The following is a 19,391-nucleotide window of genomic DNA, read 5'->3' on the forward strand; positions in this document are numbered from 1 at the left end:
TCAGATATTATTGCAAAATGCAGGAAATTCATTTGATCTGTGTTTTTGTGCACACACAGAACAAAGAGTCTAAAGTCTTATCAAGCACACACTGAAAAAAATTATTCATTCAATTTACTAAATTTTTCAAAGGCGCATTTAAACAAAAGTTTTTTATTGTATTGTAATTTACAATTTTTTTTGTTTAAATGTAGCTTAAATAAATTGATTGCAACCACTTACCTTAAAAAAATGAGTTAATTGAATGAATATTTTTTTTCAGTGCAGTCAGTTTTAGTCTGAAATATTAATTTATATATTAATAAATATTAACAGTCTAAAATGGTTGTGCTTTTTAAAGTAATATACTTTTTTTCATTTTCACTGTTAACCGGAATAGGTGACAATATTCACCTTAAAACTTATTTATAAATCTTATAATGTTGTTGTACCCTGAGATTGTTGCTTTCTTAAAAAAATTACTTTATAATTTTTTTTAACGTAATAAAATGTCTGAAAAATAATTCATTTTTAAAATCCTCATTTGATGGGACATATTGCATCTCCTCTACAAAGGAGCCTTGTCATTACAAGCTTTCATTTGATCTTTGAAGTTTAATGAGCTTTCATTCGCCTCACAGTGAGATGCAAAGGTAACAGCTGGCTTTTCTCTGCCTCTCTGTCCTCTCCTGCCTCTCTCTCTCTCTCTCGCTCCCTCCCTCTCTCTCTTTCTTCTCTTGCTCACTGTGGGTGTGAGTGCAAGTTTATTTGTTTATGTCCAACATAGTAGGGTGGGGACTCAAAAAGACCAGAGACAGAACTCTTCTGCTCCTCTCTGCTCCTCCATTCTGCTCTCTTCTCCACTTTTCTCTTCTCTGCTCCTCTGCTTTCTGCTCCCATCCTCTCCTTTCAGACATTTGTCCTGCTTTGACCTTTGACCCAGGCTGTTAACTCAAGAGGTGGGAGAGACACAAAAACCTCCTCGTGCCTACAGCTGAAACAGTTCGCATGCATTGGGGGGTTGGGGAAAAAACATGCAACAGAAACATCGTTCTGCCCATGCATTCCTAATACACACTGAAAGATATCAATACCCACCTCATTTAAAGCCTATAAATACAAATAATTCCTAGCACAGTGATGTGCGATCATTTAAAGAAAAAAAAGATTAATATTTCAGCCTATTTAGTAGAAAGCAGGCTCTACATATCAAACACAAAGCACCTTTGTGACTTTCTGCTTTAAAGAAAATAGGCTCTTGTAGATGAAATCAATGCAAACGCAGGTGCACCTAAAAGTGCCATTTGTACTCGTATTTGCACGTATCTGCAGTAGCCGTCTTGTAGTGGTGTGGTGTGAGGTTTACCAAAGGAGACCCGGGCTGAAAAGATTGATTTATTCTCAGTAAACAGAGAAGGACTTCTAGTGGCAGAGGCAAAGCCAGGCCGTCTACACCGGTCCAGAGACAAAGAGCCATTGTCTGCAGATCTACACACGCCAACAATAGTCTGATTGACAAGCAGCCCTAGTCGTAATGGGCTCCTGGGCAAAAGACCGCAACAGTGACTTTTGTAAGAAAAGTTCTTATCTTACAGAGCAATAATGCCCACGCTGGCAACTTCACAAAAATGTTAAATATGAATGCAATATATACATATTTCCCCAAGAGCAAGCGTTTTTCCTTAATATATTTATTTTTTTGTTATTTATTAAGCTTTTTTAACTGAACAATTAAATAAAATTGATATCTGATATCTCACAAAATAGCTCTCACATTCGCTTGTTAGAATTGAGTACAATGAGTGTAATACGAGAGCGTGTGTGTGTGTGTATAGGAGTGTGCGGCGGTGTGTGAGGCGTGCTGAATAGGACAGAAACATTGGCTCACTAATGCCTCTTCAGCGCGGCTTGCCAGCACAAGTTTCTTTATCTTGCCCGTCACGGCCCCTTTTCTTCCCCCCTTAACAGTAATTGTGTTTCGTTACAGTGTGTTAGAGCTAACGAGGGACATGGAGCGAGAGTCAGCCAAGCAGTGAAAGAAAGAGAGAGAAAGAGAGAGAGAGACTGACAGAGAGAGAAAGTTGCTCAGCAAGAAGGAACACATCCCAGATGATTTTTTCATTTGCTGTCAGACCAAGAGCCCAGCAAGACTCTCTGTAGATCTTTGTAACACGACACAGCACACAACACGAACTTGACAAGTAATCTGACAAATTCCTATAAGGAGCAGTCGCCAGCAAGCTTTTAAATGCTGTGTCATTTTTATAATATGTTTGTAATAGGCTACATACAAATTCTGGGTTGGTTTAATGCATAATTGGGTAAAGTATGGACAAACCCAACTATTGTTTTAAATGAAGAGAGAAAATATTCATATTTGAACTAAACTCAAAAAGTTTAACTCAGATTAATTGAAACAACACAGCATAGGTTTAATAAAACAACCTACTCACTTTTTGACCAAACGTTGGACTTAAAATAAGCTGTATGCATTTTTTAGAGTACATTTCAATTTACTCTAACTGGTTGGGTTTGTCCATATTTTACGCAAGCATGGGTTAAAAACAATACCATTTTAATTCAAGGTCAACTTCACATAAATATTTCAGATAACATAATATTTAAACATAACGAATTTGTTCCCTCAACAATACATTTCTTGTCTCTGAATGTCAATATTTCCGTTTCACTTTGTGAAATTAATATCAACGGGCCATATCGGATTTCTTTTGGAGGACCCGTCTAAGTTAGTGACTTTGTTAGTTGGCAATATGATATGACAATAGGCTGCGAGGCCCCTGGTGATGTTTGAGGACCTGCGCTGAGATGAACACTGACGGTTTCTTTGCCGCTATAATGTTTAGGATCACATGAGGCCACAACTTTGGGACATAAGCCGTTTAGTCACGGTGTATAGCTGCAAAGGGCCCGACGTCAGAGTAAATGTTGCGTCCCTCTGTGTCACTCTTCATAAGGACATTTAATACTCGGCGTACTAGTCTGGCTCTTTGATGATCGGGATGAAAGAGATCTTTGCTTGGCCGAAGCCAGAGGAACCCCTGCCGTGTGTGTGCGCGAGCATCGTCTTTGTGCGTGCATATGTGTGTGCGATAGCTTCTGGCCAGCAGCCCAGCCCCTTATCATCGTGCAATGTCTGGCCTCTGGTCAACAGTTATCAGTCATTACGGCTCTTATCTCAGCTGACCACTTATTAAAATATCATCGAGGCATTTCAGCTCAAGAAGGAAGATGGTTGGCGATATTTGGGATAATGTATTTTGCTGCGCAGAGCCCCCCTAAAGGATTCTCAGACAGCGGCTAATCAGTTCGCTCTCCCCCCTCCTCTTTAGAAAGCTATTCTTAGACACACAGGGCCCCCGTGAGCCTTTTAGTGCCATAGTGCCGCGATCCTGCAGCCTGTGGCGCAACACCGCCACACAAAGGTCTTGGTCTTTTGACTCGCTGAGACAAGTCAGAAGACTGCACATGTCCTCCGTGGGGGAGACTGGGGTAATTGACATGTGTTTGTGATTCATCACATGACGTAACGAAACATAAGAGAAGGTTTTAGTATATGGCCTGTTCTTTTTGTATGATTCAGTTCAATATTATGCCTTTTAAAGGCTTTGAACTTTACACCGCTAGTAGGACGCTGTGCTAGAACAATGCGTCTAGTCTGTTATATATAGCCTTAGGAAAATTTGGTTGCTCAGAGGTTGCTCCTTAATAGCTCACGAGACCTAATGTTGTTTTCAGTTAGGACTTTGTCTTAAATGTTTCCTTTAAAAAGAAGTCATTGAGATACCAGCAAGATCTCATTTGTGATTTTTCTGTATGGGCAGTACCACTGAGGCAATGTTAGTGTGAAAGAGATTCTGTTTAGTGATAAGATTAGAGTGATTGTTATGCATCCTGTTTGTCTACTTTTGAATACCGTTAGATTCGCACGGGTCCATTGGGCAGTCGACGGCTCTTGTTATTCACCTAGACACAGTAAAAATAAAATATTACTAAATATTCGATCAAACAGTTAAGCTTTTAACCATTAAGTGTTTCTTTTTAATTCAACCGACACACGACTTTTGTTCCGCCTCATTTCTCTAAACCGTCCCATCATTACCTACTTAATTTCTGCCCTTTCCCTCAGGCATCACATCAATTTAGCTCCAATCAATACAGAAGATGCTGCACATGTTTGTTTTCAGTTCTTTAAAGCATGTGCTGACCTCGGATCAGGTGTCTCATCACCTTTCCACTAATGGATAGTGCTAGTTGAAAGATGCATGGTTGACATCATTGTCCAATATTGCGTGTAGAGGCCAAACTGACCTGTTGTTAAACACACCCTGTTAGTTAATTAGATGAGGGGGGTAGAGACTCTGGCCTGATGTGTTGATGGTACTAATGACATGTCTATTTCCTGTCCCACGATGCACGTCTTTGATCTTTGTTTGGCCTAATTATGATGGCCATTGTCACAAGTACAACATCAGTTACTATTTACATAGACAAGCACGCAAAGTCATAAACCTAGCAACTAATAAACAAATGAAATGTACACTTTTTAATTGGCTCATTCTATATCAGACCAGAACATCTGTGAGGCCAATTGAGATTAGGAGCGTCAAAGTTTGGTTTCAATCATTGATTTAACATTGATTTCAATCTTTGTAATGGCCTCACTTAGTTGATATTAAATATATGAAGGTTATATTTGAAGAGTTTGGTTACAAAACACAATAAATATATTTTGACTAATTTGGGTAAAAACGTGTTTTCTATACCAAGAAAGTGACAAGATAAACTTTCACATAGCATCTTTAGGTTATAAAAACATAAAAAATTCAAATCCATAATTTGATTTTCAAAGGTTTATTATAACAACAGATTTTTTTTCCACAAAATGCAATAAATCCATGACAATTATTTTTTCAAAATGCTATAAATCTATTAAAGCAATATATAAATGTGCATTCATCTTTGTCATGTTATGTTCATTTAGTTAAAAAAATAAACATGAATGGCATTAATCAAAACACTTACTTTGTCATATTAAGAACACTCTCATTGCTGCCGTTATACTTGGGATGTCGTCGCTGAACTTTTTTGACAGCGATCAGCTGTAAAATGTTTGGTCCTGCTCGATTTTCGTTGGCTTCGAGTAAAATAATGGAAAGTTTTTCATAAGATTGCCTGGGGTCAATGTGTAAGGATGATAGAAGCTTCATGCTGTCGGGAGGACAAGCAACAGCTGACATTTTTTCAGTCTCCTGAGTGCCTCTCCCTTAAATTATTCGATATTGATGGCTTTTCTTTCCCGTCACCAAAAACCACCACAGGTTTTGCAATGCCATCAAAGGATTGTTTTGTTTGTTTGTTGATCACAAAGTACAAAGTAGATGATGAAAACTAGGATCCTGTGTGTATTCAACACACCACCATTGTTGTTTACAGTGCGTGGAATGGTACGCTGTGATTTATTGAGCGGATTTATTGTATTCTGCAGAAAAGGAGGACTGGCGTTTACCACATTTGGGGAAAAAAGGGAGAAAAGATGACAGAATTAGACGGCGGACATTGGATTTTGCGTAAAATTAAGATTTTTTTTTAATACTGACCTGATACTGAATACTGATAACTCTTTTTTTTTAAATGGTGTTTATTGCGTTTTGGAACCAAACTCTTAATTTTCACATAATGTTTTTAACAGTTTGTAGGAAGATTCTATGTAGAAAATAATAAATCACAAAACATGACTTTAGCTGAGTTTTCACAGAAAGGGTCACACGTTTTAGTGTTCATAGTGGTGCTTGAAGGGATAGTTCACCCAAAAATGATAATTCTGTCATCATTAACTCACCCTCATGTTGTTAGAAACCTGTATATATTTCTTTGTTCTGATGAACACAAAGGAAGATATATTTGAGAAATGTTTGTAACCAAACTGTTCATTTAATACGCACACACACAACCAGACTGTTATAATTTTCTTACTGGAAGTGTTTATTTTGACATCATCATTACGGGATTATTTTGACAAATTTTTAAAACTACAATGTCAGTACATGAAGAAACTAACTGCAGGTGCGGCTTTTCCGTCTGTCTAGACGAGTAACTGTTTGGGTCGTTTCTGGCTCTTCAGTGGATATGTAATTCCTTTCACATCTGGCTGCTATTGTTTAGCAGACAAACCCAACAGAATCAGATTGGGAATGTAATAGAGAATTGCAGTTTGCCTTTGGCAGAAAGAAGTCCTCATATGATGATCCCTTTCTCTTTCTCTCTGTTTGTATGTGTCTCTCCATCATTTTCTTTCTTTCTCTCTCTCTCTCTCTCTCTCTCTCTCGCTGTCCCAGTGGGAGTCTCTCTCCCTTTGCCTAAGTCTGCACCAGTGTTCACCATTAGCCCGGCTTTGTGCCAGCACTAGAGGCAGATGGTGACCCTGCTGAGGTCATGAGACCAGCGTTGCTATGCTGGTAACCATGACTAGAGAGAGGAAGTGGCGCTGCCTTAGGGACAGATGGGGTGGTTCCCATGTTCTATCTCTTGGATCCCCCTCGCTCTCTTGCTTTTTTCTTTCTCCAATGGAATGACAAACACTCATAGAGGTATGATTCCTGAACTCTTTGCAGACTGCTGGGAGATCCAAGCTTAGGGGTATCAATTAAGATTTTGTGGTTTAAAAAAAAAGTAATAGGACTATCATACTAATTTCAAAAGAGAATTACCTATACAATTTGGTAATTTTATCCAAAATGACTTCAAGTGATTACAGTCCATTCAAGCTATACATTGGATTCATATGTTTGCACTCTGGGAATCACACCCATAACCCAATGCTCTACCAGCTGAGCTACAGGAACACGCACGTTTTTCCTATTCACTTGACTTAAACTGTCAACTTTTCCATAGCCTAACCCTGTTTATTTATATATATATATGCCTTTATTTGATAGACAGTATCTGGAGAGGACAGAAAAGTACAAGGAGGGGGGTATGGATTGGCAAATGACCAATGACAATCGGGTCGCAGAAAGTTCGTCTGCACCATGTCGGAGCACTGCCCACCACACCAAAGGCTCCGAACTGTTTATATGTTTTAATAAAACATCTGTCTTTCATGTTGTTCATCTTTCTTCAACTTTAAAGGGATAGTTCATCTTAAAATGAAAATTCTGTATGAATTTCTTTTTTCTGATGAACACAAAAGAAGATATTTTAAGAAATGATGGAAAACACACAGTAGATAGTGACCATTGACCTTCATAGTAGGAACAAAATATTTTGGAAATATTGTGATAAAATATTTTGATAAATGATGGTAAGCACACAGTTGACGGTACCCATTAAATTCCATCATTTTTTTATTCCTACTATGGAAGTTAATGGTCACTATCTGCTGTGCGTTTACCTTCATTTCTCAAAATATCTTCTTTTGTGTTCATTAGAAAAAAAATAATTCATACAGGTTTAGAACAACATGAGGATGAGTAAATGAAGACAGAATTTTAATTTTAAGGTGAACTATCCCTTTAATGAAAGAAAGTCTGAGGTCATAATATTTGCTCTACTAACATTTAAGGAGAAGATAGCCAGTGCTTTTGCTCTCGTTAGAAATAATGGTGAAAGATAGTGTGGGATTTTTGGCTTAGAATCATCTTTTCTGAGTTTTAAAGGAATAGACATTGTGGTTCATGTCTTTATTAACTCAAGACTTGATTATTGTAATTCCCTCATATGCAGGGATCTGTCAGCGGCAATTAACTCGTCTGCAGCTTGTACAGAATGCAGCAGCCAGGCTTCTGGCTGGCACAAAAAAGGGAGCACATCAATCCAGTGCTGTCCTCTCTCCATTGGTTACCAGTCAAGTTTCGGATGTAGTTTATAGTTTAATTATTGGTAGCACTATGCAATTTGTCCCCAATTACATCTCAAATCTCTTATTCTTACATAGATCTTAATCTTACATGGCTGTTAGATCATTAAGATAAACAAATTGGTCTGCCCCTTTACATTCGGCAGGCTCCATTTTTAGAGGTTTTTAAGTCGCAGTTGAAGACTCATATAGTATGGCCTTTGAAGTAAGAGATTTGTAAATTTTTTAAATTAGTTTGTTGTTTGTAAAAATGACCTTTGTGAGCTAAACATATGTTAGCTCATTGACAATGTACAATGCTCTATTGTAAGTCGCTTTGAATAAAAGCATCTGCTAAATGAATGAATGTAAATGTAAATGTCACTGTAAACACATGGATGCTTAGTTGTATAACACTGCTCAAGACACCATAAACATTTATTGCTCTGTCTCCATTCTTCACTTGAATTGATGCAATCTAAAAAGAAAACTTTTAGGTCTTTCTCTTGAGACTCAGAATCCTAAAAATATGATTCAGTCACATGTTTGCATATAGTTATCAACATCTGCAGTTTTCCGTAACTTTCTTTTCTTCTGTTGTCATGCGAGAGTGCTAATGAGTAGACATCTGCATATCTGAGAGTATGACAGTGCTCAAAGCAAAGAAGGCATCCAATGTAACCACTGGCAAATTACCCAGAGGCATGCTGATGGAAGTCTTGAGCAGGGCACCAAAGAGCAGTAAACTGGCAGCTGCCTGGAGCATGGCATATGCATTATCCCTCATTTCCCCGTTGCCCCCAGCCAGGGAGAAACCAGAAACTGTCAAGCAGCCATGTCCATTAAGTCAATGAGGGTTGATAGCCTACAGCCAGTCTACCGCTAATGCATTTTAAAGGGACTTGTGCGAGTGCACTCAGTCTTCTGTCAGAGTGACATGCAACAGACACCAGTCTTCGCATGCTAACATGATACAGGCTCATATCATATCGCGTATAGACTGCCATGCGCGTGCATTGTACGTGCAGGGGAAAGTGTACATATTTGATGATTCATCAGTCTTTGTGACAATGGCTTGCTCCTCCTGATAACCTTGGGTCTCGAGAGAGTCGACCCCCTTCCCCCTCATCGAATCTTGGTGCTGTGTGTTTTGAAACCTTTGAAAAGCTGAGGTTGTATTTTTTCTTAGACACTGTGTCCTGGTCCTGACCCTTGCGCTTAATGACCACTTGCCAAAGACCTAATTTAACAGCATCTGGAGTGGCTTTGGGCTTTACCTGAGGGCCTGCTAGTGACTGATAGGATTGTTTTGCAAATGATACTAAAACTGTGAAAGGTCATGGTATTGATTATGATTTTATGATGTTAGATAGGCATTAAATATAGTACCATTATTTCAATGACACATTTTAAACATTTACATTTAAAGGGATAGTTCACCCAAAAATGAAAATAATGTCATTAATGACTCACCCTTATGTCATTAGACCTTCATTGAAAATCTACATACAGTATACTGTCCATGTCCAGAAAGATAATAAAATCATCATCAAAGTAGTCCATGTGACATCAGTGGGTCAGTTAGAAGCATCGAAAATACATTTTGGTCCAAAAATAACGTCTGTTGTGAAGCATATGCGCGAGACTAAAGTCACGTGACTGCAGTGACGCGGATGACGTGTTATCCTCAGACATGTTTGCAAAGTTTTTTTTTTTCAAATTTACAGCGTGCGTCTCCCTCAGACTGTAAACGAACTGAAAAATCTGCTGGGCGCACCAGATGACACGTCAGCCGCATTGTACGTCATCCACGTGACTTTAGTATACATGAAACCATGCTGAATAAAGTCGTTATTTTTGGACAAAATTGTATTTTCGATGCTTCAACACATTCTAACTGACCCACTGATGGGACATGGACTACTTTGATGATGTTTTTATTACCTTTCGGGACATGGACAGTAGGGATCGACCGATATGGATTTTTTTGTGCCGATACCGATTTTTGTTTCATCAGCCTAAGCCGATGACCGATACAGGCTGCCGATTTTCTTGAGCCGATATTTGGAGCTGATACTGCTTTTGCTCACTTAATTTACATCATAAAAATGACACAATGATGCCAAATGTTACAAGTCTCAATTTAAAAAGTAACATTTATTGAACTTAAAAATAAACTATATTTAACAAATAGTAAAAACAGGTGAGGGTGCTATGGAACCAAGAACTGCACTCTCCACAATGACGAGGAACTATCAGCAAAGGATATTGATTTCTAGCACTTTACTACTACAAATATAGAGATGAGAAATAAAAACCCGCTTTGTCCAGCTATGATCAGGTGTTAGGCCGAGCTTTCGATGTTGTCATGGAAAGGTTGGTTGTTTTTAGTCACATGACCTGCAATCGCTTGTGGCTTCCAGCACTCTGTCTTTAAATAAAGCCGGAAAAAATCAGCGAACACAGCAGCCACATATCAACAGATGCCGATACACATAAATCTCACAAAAATCGGTCTATCACTAATGGACAGTATACCGTACATAGATTTTCAATGAAGGGTCAACAAGCTCTCGTACAAATTCTAAAACATCTTAAACTGTGTTCCGAAGATGAACGGAGGTCTTACAAGTTTGGAACGACATGAGGGTGAGTCATTAATGATCATTATTTTCATTTTTGGGTAAAATATCCCTTTAAAACTTTAGTTATGTAGTTTTATAAAAGTTTTCATAGCATGGTTTTATGATATGTGGATATATAAATATATATTTAGAGAGAGACTTTTTATCATGTAAAATAAAAATGATCGTATTGTATCTCATTTCTCTCTGTGAACGCATTCACAGGATGCGGGATTCCCATCGTGCAGCCATTCGTGTGATCCAGAGAATGCGCTACTTTGTAGCCAGAAAGAAGTTTCAGGTAAGCATTTTTTTTTTTTAATCAGATGATTTCAAATAAAATCAAATAAAAACATTATTTTTCTGGTGCAAATATATTTTGAAAAATATTCTGAAAAATATTGACTTGTAGGTGCAAGAGATGTTTAGCTGTTATTCTAACAAATACTGACTGTTATATTGGCCTTCAAATTCACACCTTTAATTCCTTTTGGAAATCAGTTATGTTGTTTGACACATATTGAAGGTTAATCCTTCAACAAATTGGGAGTGTAAATTGGATTTCTGACCCAGCCTCAACAGATGCCCTTTTCGCGGTCTTCAAAAAACCTGCCAATGTCAGAGAATCGCCCACACACTTTCTCCTCCTTTCATGCGGGTGTGCGACATTTGATACTCGTTACTGCACTTTATTTGTCTACACTGAGTCTTTACCCTCCCGACTTCTCTACAACCTTTTATTTGACCTGTTAGCCTGTTTTCCCTCCTCTCACACACTCTTGCACTGTTTGTCAGATGCTGCTGGCTATCCGCTGTGTCTGATGTCACGACGATGTTTGCTCATGTTTAAAAGGCTTTAGCCCTTTCTGATCTGGCTTATTTGTGTCAGAGTACTGTTAATGTTTGTATGTTTTACTGAGACTGTTCAAACCGAAATTAAGTTCTGTAGCAAACGTGGACCTTCACACACCTACCACGTGTTTTTCAGTAAGTTCAAATAAGCTAACACAGCCATGCCGTCATCACATGCGCTCGATCTGCGCCAAACGCATTGAGCGTTTGATCAGGGGTCTAGGTTTGGTGTCGGCAGATGTGAATCATTTTCCTCGTAAGTGACAGTCAAGTCCTGAAGCTTGTTTGATCTGTGGTTGGTTGTATCACACGAGTTCAGCCTTTTGATGATCTCATACTTTACGACTTGACTGATCTAGAGGCTCGGCTGCTATTTGAATTATTATCAGTTCAGAATTTACAACAAAGTCATTCAAGGAAGTCAACATACATAAAAAATCCCTGCATAAATAAATCACTGCGAGTGAAAGGTGCACGCTACATTAACTAGTTTGTGTGCTTTTGCAGCAAGCACGTAAGCCGTATGATGTCAGAGATGTAATAGAGCAGTATTCTCAGGGTCACCTCAACCTCATGGTGCGCATCAAGGAGCTACAGAGAAGGTGGGATTACAGCTTTATGTCTCAATAGTCAAGCATAGATTCACTTCAGCATATAGGGGTGGTTTCCCGGACAGGGATTAGACTAATCCAAGAGCTGTCCAAACTGACAACAACTTGCACTGGCATATCTTAAAATACATCAGTGCTCTTTGACTCAGGCCTAGTCCTGGTTTAAACTAATCCCTGTCCGGGAAACCACCCCATAGAGTACATCCATTCCTTTGTAAAATTCATTTCACATTCCATTTGCCATTTTCATGTTGCATGAACATTTCATATGGCTTTGACAGACTGGATCAGTCCTTAGGCAAGCTTTCTCTCTTCCAGACCAGTCCAGGTAAAGCTAAACCATTCATTACACACATGCACATTGCATTTTGCCAACATGCACCAAATCATTAGATTTAACACTAAATGTATTTCTTCATTTGTCGCTTTTGTATTCTTAATGCATATTCATGTTTATAAAGTTCATATTTTATTATGATTTCCCTTGGCGCTTTACTTGTCTCCTACAGACCGCATGAAGGACAGAGGCACAAATACTATAGGCTCCAGACTCAACAGGATGGAGGATAAGGTAAAGCTCTTGAATATTTCTGCTAAATTTAGCGCAAATTAAATTTATTGCATTTTTGTTCTGATACTCCTGGGGATTCCAAATACCTAAAGTATATCTTCATACAATATCACATACTCTCAAATTTCAGTGAGCACGGTCAAAAACCAATCACAGTAAATCACGGCTATAACAAAAACAAGTTCAGTTCGCTGGCGAAAAAGCATTCAGCACAATTGGTTTTACAGGAAAGACAGATAAAGATCTTTAAGCTTCATTCATCAAGCCTTCACCTGGAGGCTCAAACATCACTTTTTGATGACTCCTCAAACATTGTCTGTGAGTGATGTGTGCTGATAAGGGTGTTAAGAGCCTAAAAAGAGCAGCTTTCTGGCTTGTGCATGTGTGTGTGTGAGTGCATGTAAAAGTAAGAGGTCTATAGGCCTCCAAGAAAGACAGGGATTCAGGAGCTCTACAAACACTCACTCTGCTCCTGTTCATTTGCCACTCCAGCCATAAATCCTTTTACAAACAGCACTCATCCCAGACACGGACTCAAAACAGCGCACACAATTATTCACATGATCTCTTGCTCGCATGTCGGCTTACTTTTCATGCCGTGTAAATGCTTGACTACACAGCATGAAAACTGAGTAGCAAATCCGCTCTTTCTATAGAATTTTACTAAAAAGCTTGCATTAAAAAATTTACATGTGTGTTTTGAAAATGGCTTTTAAGAGGATTTTTTATAAATAAGCTCCCATATCTTTAGGGAGAGATCGGTTTTTTCTGTTCAATACTAATGAATAGTTTAATGAGTAGCCAAATTAAATGAAACAAGAAGAAAACGCTTTTAAGTTTTGTCTGAACAGATCTGCATGCAAATTTGCAATTTGCTGTACCAACTACAGTATGTGGACAACATCCAGTGATGACAGGATAACATGCCTCTTACTCTGTCATAAAGTGTTCCCATGAATCTGTGGTAAACAGGAAGCAGGCAGTGTTTGGCATAAACAGGAACAAATAGGCTTAACTTTTCAGCAAACACACGCCTAAAGCAATTTATTATTGTTTTGCTAACTGTATTCTCTTTGGATTTAGTTAACGTTTTATTAAATCTTGTTTTAAAAAATAAGTTTTTATTTAATTTTTAAGCATAACTATAATATTTAGCCAGAAATTTTCCTGACAATATTTTTATAGCACTTATGTAAGTTTTTTTTTAAACTTGTGAATGAATTTATAGTAGGTATATTTGCATTCGGTCACTCCCTCATTCAACGGCTTTCTCTGTCCAAGTTTCGGCTCTAGATGTTGTTTTTCTCTGTGGTTAGATGTGCATATTTACTTGCCTGTCTACATGGGGAGCGACCATATATGTTTACACATTTGAATCTCTCGCCGTAAGCAAGTATGGCAGTGTGTGTTAGTGCATGTGTACATATGTTTGTGTGTGACCGTGGCGGCACTATCATTGTATAAACTGTGGTCCAGAATGGAGACACTCGTCTGGTTATTTCTAATGGGGTGTAGACAGCGCTGGCTCCACACGTCACTTAGCCTAAACCCAGGGGAAAGAACCTCATGACATTTGGCTCCCCAACTGTATAATGAAGAATTACAAGTATGCGTCTGATAGTTTTCATTAAGTCTCAAACATCGGCCCCTTTAAATATTAAAACAACCATCCTTACACTTTAATAAAAAGCAGCATGAGGTTAAAAGAACTTGGTTTTGCAAGTCAATTCAACCTACTATTTTAAGTTTTGATCTGTAATAAGTTGACATAACTTATCAAAACAAGTTAAAATGGTTTAACTTATTTTTTTTAAGTTAAAGTAACATAAAAATATATGTTGGTTTGACAAAATGCTGCATTTTTTACAATGTACTATGGACTAGTATGTAGCTTCTTTAAACATCTACCCAGTCTCACAAACTTTTGTGATATAGTAGTGTAATTGTCACGTATTACTCAACTGCTTTTTCCTATTTTCAAACCATTGTCGCTTTGGTTTAGGTTTAGATTTGGTGTTTGCATTAGGATGTCACTTTAAGTATTGGTTTATAAAAAAAAATCTGAATTATTTTTTAGATTTTCTGATTTTTAAAAAATTGTCGCCTGGTGTTAGGGTTAGAGTTGGGTTTAGGTAAGGATGTCTTTTTATGTAAATCTAACCCGAACCGAAGTGACAATGGTAAGAAAATAGGACAAAACAGTTGATTAACCAAAGAAATTTGTGACAATATCACGAAAAAATAATCAAAAAGTTACGTGACTATATCACGAAATTTCATGAGACTGCGCATTGCTTTGGCATCATATAAAAAAGTTTATATATGGACAATATGTAAACAACATGTATGTAAAACGGTTGTAAGCTACTAAACTATTTAATTGTAAATTAGGGCAGTTAGTTTGCATTTAAAGCAATGACTTGATGACTTTAATGATCCAGTGTTTAGTGATCAAGTCATTAGCTGTATTTGGGTTATTCATCATCACCTTTTTGATCACACTACTCTATGTTCCCTAATCCTATTTACATTATACAATGAAGGATTTATTGCCCTCGATAGACAATACATGTAATTTTAACATTGGCACAGATTGCATTAACAGGTTGTCTAATGTTTATTTACACAGACGCAGTGACGTTGTTATTTTAGACAGTATTTTGAAAGATTTGTTGAGGCCACACACTTTTTTCCCACAGATCACACACATGGACAGGAGCCTCAGCCGTATTGCCGAGACCCTCAACCTCCTGTTGGTGAGGGACAGTCAGGGGGATTTAGCCAGAGGACAGAAACGTGATGGTAGCACTCACAGACCATCACCCAATCTTTGTCTGCCACGACCAGACAGACAAGACAGTCTGCTCTGCTACGAACAACTCTCAAACAAAACCTTCAGTCAGTCTCATGAGGACAGCTGAGTCCACAAAGTGCCTAAAACTGGCTCTCTTTTAGCCTTAAAAGAGATTGTGGGGTACAGGAATATCCGATTAGATTCTGAGTTCTGAATTTTTTTGTACTTTTGTACTGTAGAACAGCTGGGTTTCTTTTAAAGCATGTAGATGTGTAATAGCATATATTTATGTATGATTTACTTTTGCTTTGTGAAATGTAGATTTTTCAACGTAATTAAATTTTTAAAACAGAAAAAATGTTGCCATACCTTTTGTAAATTTCATTCGTCACTCTGATTGTTCAAACAAATTACATTATTTTGTTGTCCTATAAATTATACAATGTAAAAAAATGCAGCATGAAGTTAAAACAACTTGGTTTTGCAAGTCAATTCAACCTATACTATTTTAAGTTTTTACCTGCGATAAGTTGACATAACTTATAAAAACAAGTAGAAATTGTTTAACTTATTTTTTTAAGTTAAAGTAACATGTAAAATATTTTAATTTGACAAAAATGCTGCATTTATTTTACACGGTGGGTTTCTAAAACAGATTACTGTTGAGAAGAACAAAGTGTCTGTCGGTTGAGTGATATATAAAAAATATAAAGATTTGTGAATACAGCTGTGAAACGCATGTCTTCCCAATTAACTTAATATATTTATGTTCATTTAGTTTTACAGATATAAATCAGCTTATTGTTTTTGATTATGAAATACTGTATCTATCAAAAAACACTACTGAATTTAGACAGAATTGTCAAAAAAGCATTTTACTGTGGCAAAAACGGATCCCAAATAAATTTCTTCTGTGTCCTTTCGGATTCATTGTTTGTAGTGCTTTACTTTTCTCATGTTTTCAGTGGTTCAAATCTTTTCACTATCCAAGCACAAATGTAAGGGTCAGCCTGGTTTCCCGCTCTTTTCCTTTACCATCAGGCCAGAATGGTTTCATATATGCTGGTGTGAAGGCATTTATGTTATTCAGGAGCAGTTGTCTTTTTTTCTAAAAGTCTTTCATTGACACTTTCAGAATTCCTTTAGAGCATCCCGACAGATCAGTGACTTATGCAGCACACGACCATATGGAGAGCACCGTGACCTCTGATCTTATGACAATACATTTGCTCTCAGGGGTGAGGGGCTTTGTTGCTATGGGGATGACTACATGTGCACCCTCTGACCTTATCTTGGGCAGTAACACGGCTGTCCACTCTGCTTTTGTTCAAGCACAGCATCTCGTATGGACCATTGTCACCTGTAATATGTGCAACAAATAAGACATTCCATCACATATACGCTTCTGAAAACCATGACAGTTTTGTCTTTATTAACTTGCGGTCGTATAATTGAGGTTTTCGGGAAGGCAAAGTAGCAATTGAAGGACATCTATGTGCCACTAACCATGCTAAATCTTAATTTTATGAAAAACAAATATATGACAATCACATCTACAGTATATACAAATATACGCTAAAATGTAAACAAATAGAGGAAAGAGGACTAGGAAGAGCACTTGCTACTCTTAGCGTATACCTCCTCAAGGCAGGACAACTATGTCAACAATAGAATCAACAGGACAACAGTATTGGCAGGCATCACAGAGAGCAGGACTGCTACAGAGGGGGTCTGGCCCATATGCCGCCAGATAAATGATAAGCCATTGTTATTCGTTTAAAAGAACGTACTGCTGTCACTGTCTCTGAGACTGCTGAGCAAACTTTGGGACCAAATGCCATTAATCCAAGCTAGTGAACCCATAGAGGTGTATCCAACCTTGAAGACACAGCTTGCCAATGACTACACTTGTTTTATGGGTTTTATGAGTGAAAGAGAAACAGCTCAAAAGTAGAGGGGGCTACAGCATGGGCATAGACATGAATGGGTTGATGGTTTTGCTTCAGATTGCAGGTGTATATGTCAAAGAAGGATCAGTAAAAGTGGCTTCCCATTTAGCCTGTGTAAAGATAATAAATAGTAATTGTATAGGGGAAAGCAATGTATATGAGCTTCTTATTTGTCTTTGTTTTATTTATCTTCTTTAAATTAATAATTTGTGTGGTTAATTTGAAACTAAAAAAATAAATCTTGTTTATGTTTGACTGCTTTTGGATAAAACTTTTTTCTAAAAACTTTTAGAAAAAAAATTATAAAGCAAGGATTTAAATGCACTGTAAATAATTATTTGCTGCCTTATTTTAAGTTTTTTTTTTATCAACTGAAATAAGTCAACTTCATGTTAAAACGACTCATCTCTTTTCAAGATAAATAAAAGTAAGTTAAGATGACTTGTAAATCTAAATGGATTTAACTACAAAAATTAAGGCAGCAAAGATTTTTTTCACAGTGTGGTTTGGTTTTCTTTGTAGATAGTTTTTTTAATTAAACGTTTATTTATAATCATTACAGTATTTTCAATTTAAAATTGTCATTAGTTAATACTTACATGTCTAGTTATTTAAATTACTTTTAATTAAAGTAATTTAAATTACTTTAATGTTCATTTTTAATATCTAGTGTGTACTTATACAGTGCTTTTTTATTTCACTTTCACTTCTGTAGTCAAACCTAATTGGGTAAGATTTTTAATAATGCTTTAGTTCAGAATAAATGGTTCAAAGTGGACTCTTAACTTCATTTAGTGATGTACAGATTGCATGGGCTGTGTAAATGTGTCTCTCTGGGATTTGCTGATAAAAGTGGAGGTCCCATGAGTTTGAGGAGGTAATCCATCTGGTCAAGAAACCCAGCTGAGCTATAACCGAACATATTGGAAACCCTGACAATCTGGACATAATGATTTTAGTGTAAAAGCTCAAATAATGAGGTCCCAGATAAACCCTGGGGAATACAATATCCTCACATTTCCAATAAAACAATTATGGTTATTACGTCTTTACTTTGCCATTAATAATTGTGAAGGGTAGTGCACGGTGATCTCATAATATTAAGCTAATGTATGTCTACTTTTGCAAATATATAACATTGCATTTGACAAAAACAACTTGATTCGTTCGATGCACAATTTTTTTATGGTTGTATCAAATTCTTTTTACAACTTTAACTTTTCATAAATACGGCATTGAATATTCAAATTGTAGAATTTACATTACTTGACATGTAACAATATGTTATATCAGTTAATTATATTTACATGCAAGGAAACTGTATTATAAAAGTTACCCCCATCATTTTTATCTAATTTCATGGCAGCTCTAAATGTTAAATTTGTTTCATTATATAAATTGTGGTCAGTGGTTTTCATGACAAGGGGAGGCTGACGGATTGAAGTGTCTCTGTTTTCTTGCACACGACCAGATAGGGACTAGAAACAAAAGCAAACAGGATTTGTGAGCACCGAGTGCTTCTATTATAGCACAAAGCCTCATTTGCAGGTGAATGCGATGGCACTCGCTTCGCCTTACGCCTTTAGCTTCCTTTGTTCCATTTCGCCTTTTTTGGTGCCAGATGGTCATGGAAATGGGAAACTTCTTTAGAAAAAGGCTATATCTGGCGAAACACTGGCACTCTTTACATACAATGTAAACGAAATCGAAGAAAATATCTGCAAGAGCTGTTTAAATTCGTTTTTTCCCTTTGAGATATATTTTTATTTTATTTATTTATTTTTAAATGTTATTAAATTGTTATGTGTCGGTAGCATAGACGTTCCCATTTTCGTGTAAAAAATAAACTGGATACACTCGCCTATTGCGCATTTCATCTTCTTTAATCAAATGATTAGTTCTTGTTAGTTCTAGTTTATTATGATGAATTATTATGTATATTTGGTTCAAAAGAGTATTATGATTTTTTTTACTCTTTCCATAGAGTGTGACTTATGTGAATAACGCTGTTATTATTGCTTTAAATACAACCCTTATTGATGTTATGTAATTTGAGAATACAATTTCTTGTAAGACATTAAAACAAATTTAGGGCTGCATTTATACTCTAAAACTATCAAATGAGACAAAATGTTGGTATAAAATAAATAAAACTT

At 37.0% G+C, this 19,391-nt stretch overlaps 1 protein-coding gene across 1 annotated transcript in view; it reads left to right on the plus strand.

Moving 5' to 3' along the window:
• kcnq1.1 (potassium voltage-gated channel, KQT-like subfamily, member 1.1) overlaps positions 1 to 16,178 on the plus strand; it is a 37,685-nt gene extending 21,507 nt beyond the window's left edge. The window contains exons 14-18 of the mRNA XM_073813660.1: positions 10,684 to 10,759; positions 11,818 to 11,912; positions 12,203 to 12,249; positions 12,431 to 12,492; positions 15,192 to 16,178. Coding sequence (XP_073669761.1) covers positions 10,684 to 10,759; positions 11,818 to 11,912; positions 12,203 to 12,249; positions 12,431 to 12,492; positions 15,192 to 15,413 — 502 coding nt within the window. The 3' untranslated portion in view covers positions 15,414 to 16,178. The remainder of the gene's footprint in view (positions 1 to 10,683; positions 10,760 to 11,817; positions 11,913 to 12,202; positions 12,250 to 12,430; positions 12,493 to 15,191) is intronic.
• The last annotated feature ends 3,213 nt before the right edge of the window (positions 16,179 to 19,391 follow it).

This window comes from Paramisgurnus dabryanus, chromosome 2 (genome assembly GCF_030506205.2).
Source record: "Paramisgurnus dabryanus chromosome 2, PD_genome_1.1, whole genome shotgun sequence".
In the NCBI taxonomy this organism is placed as follows: domain Eukaryota; kingdom Metazoa; phylum Chordata; class Actinopteri; order Cypriniformes; family Cobitidae; genus Paramisgurnus; species Paramisgurnus dabryanus.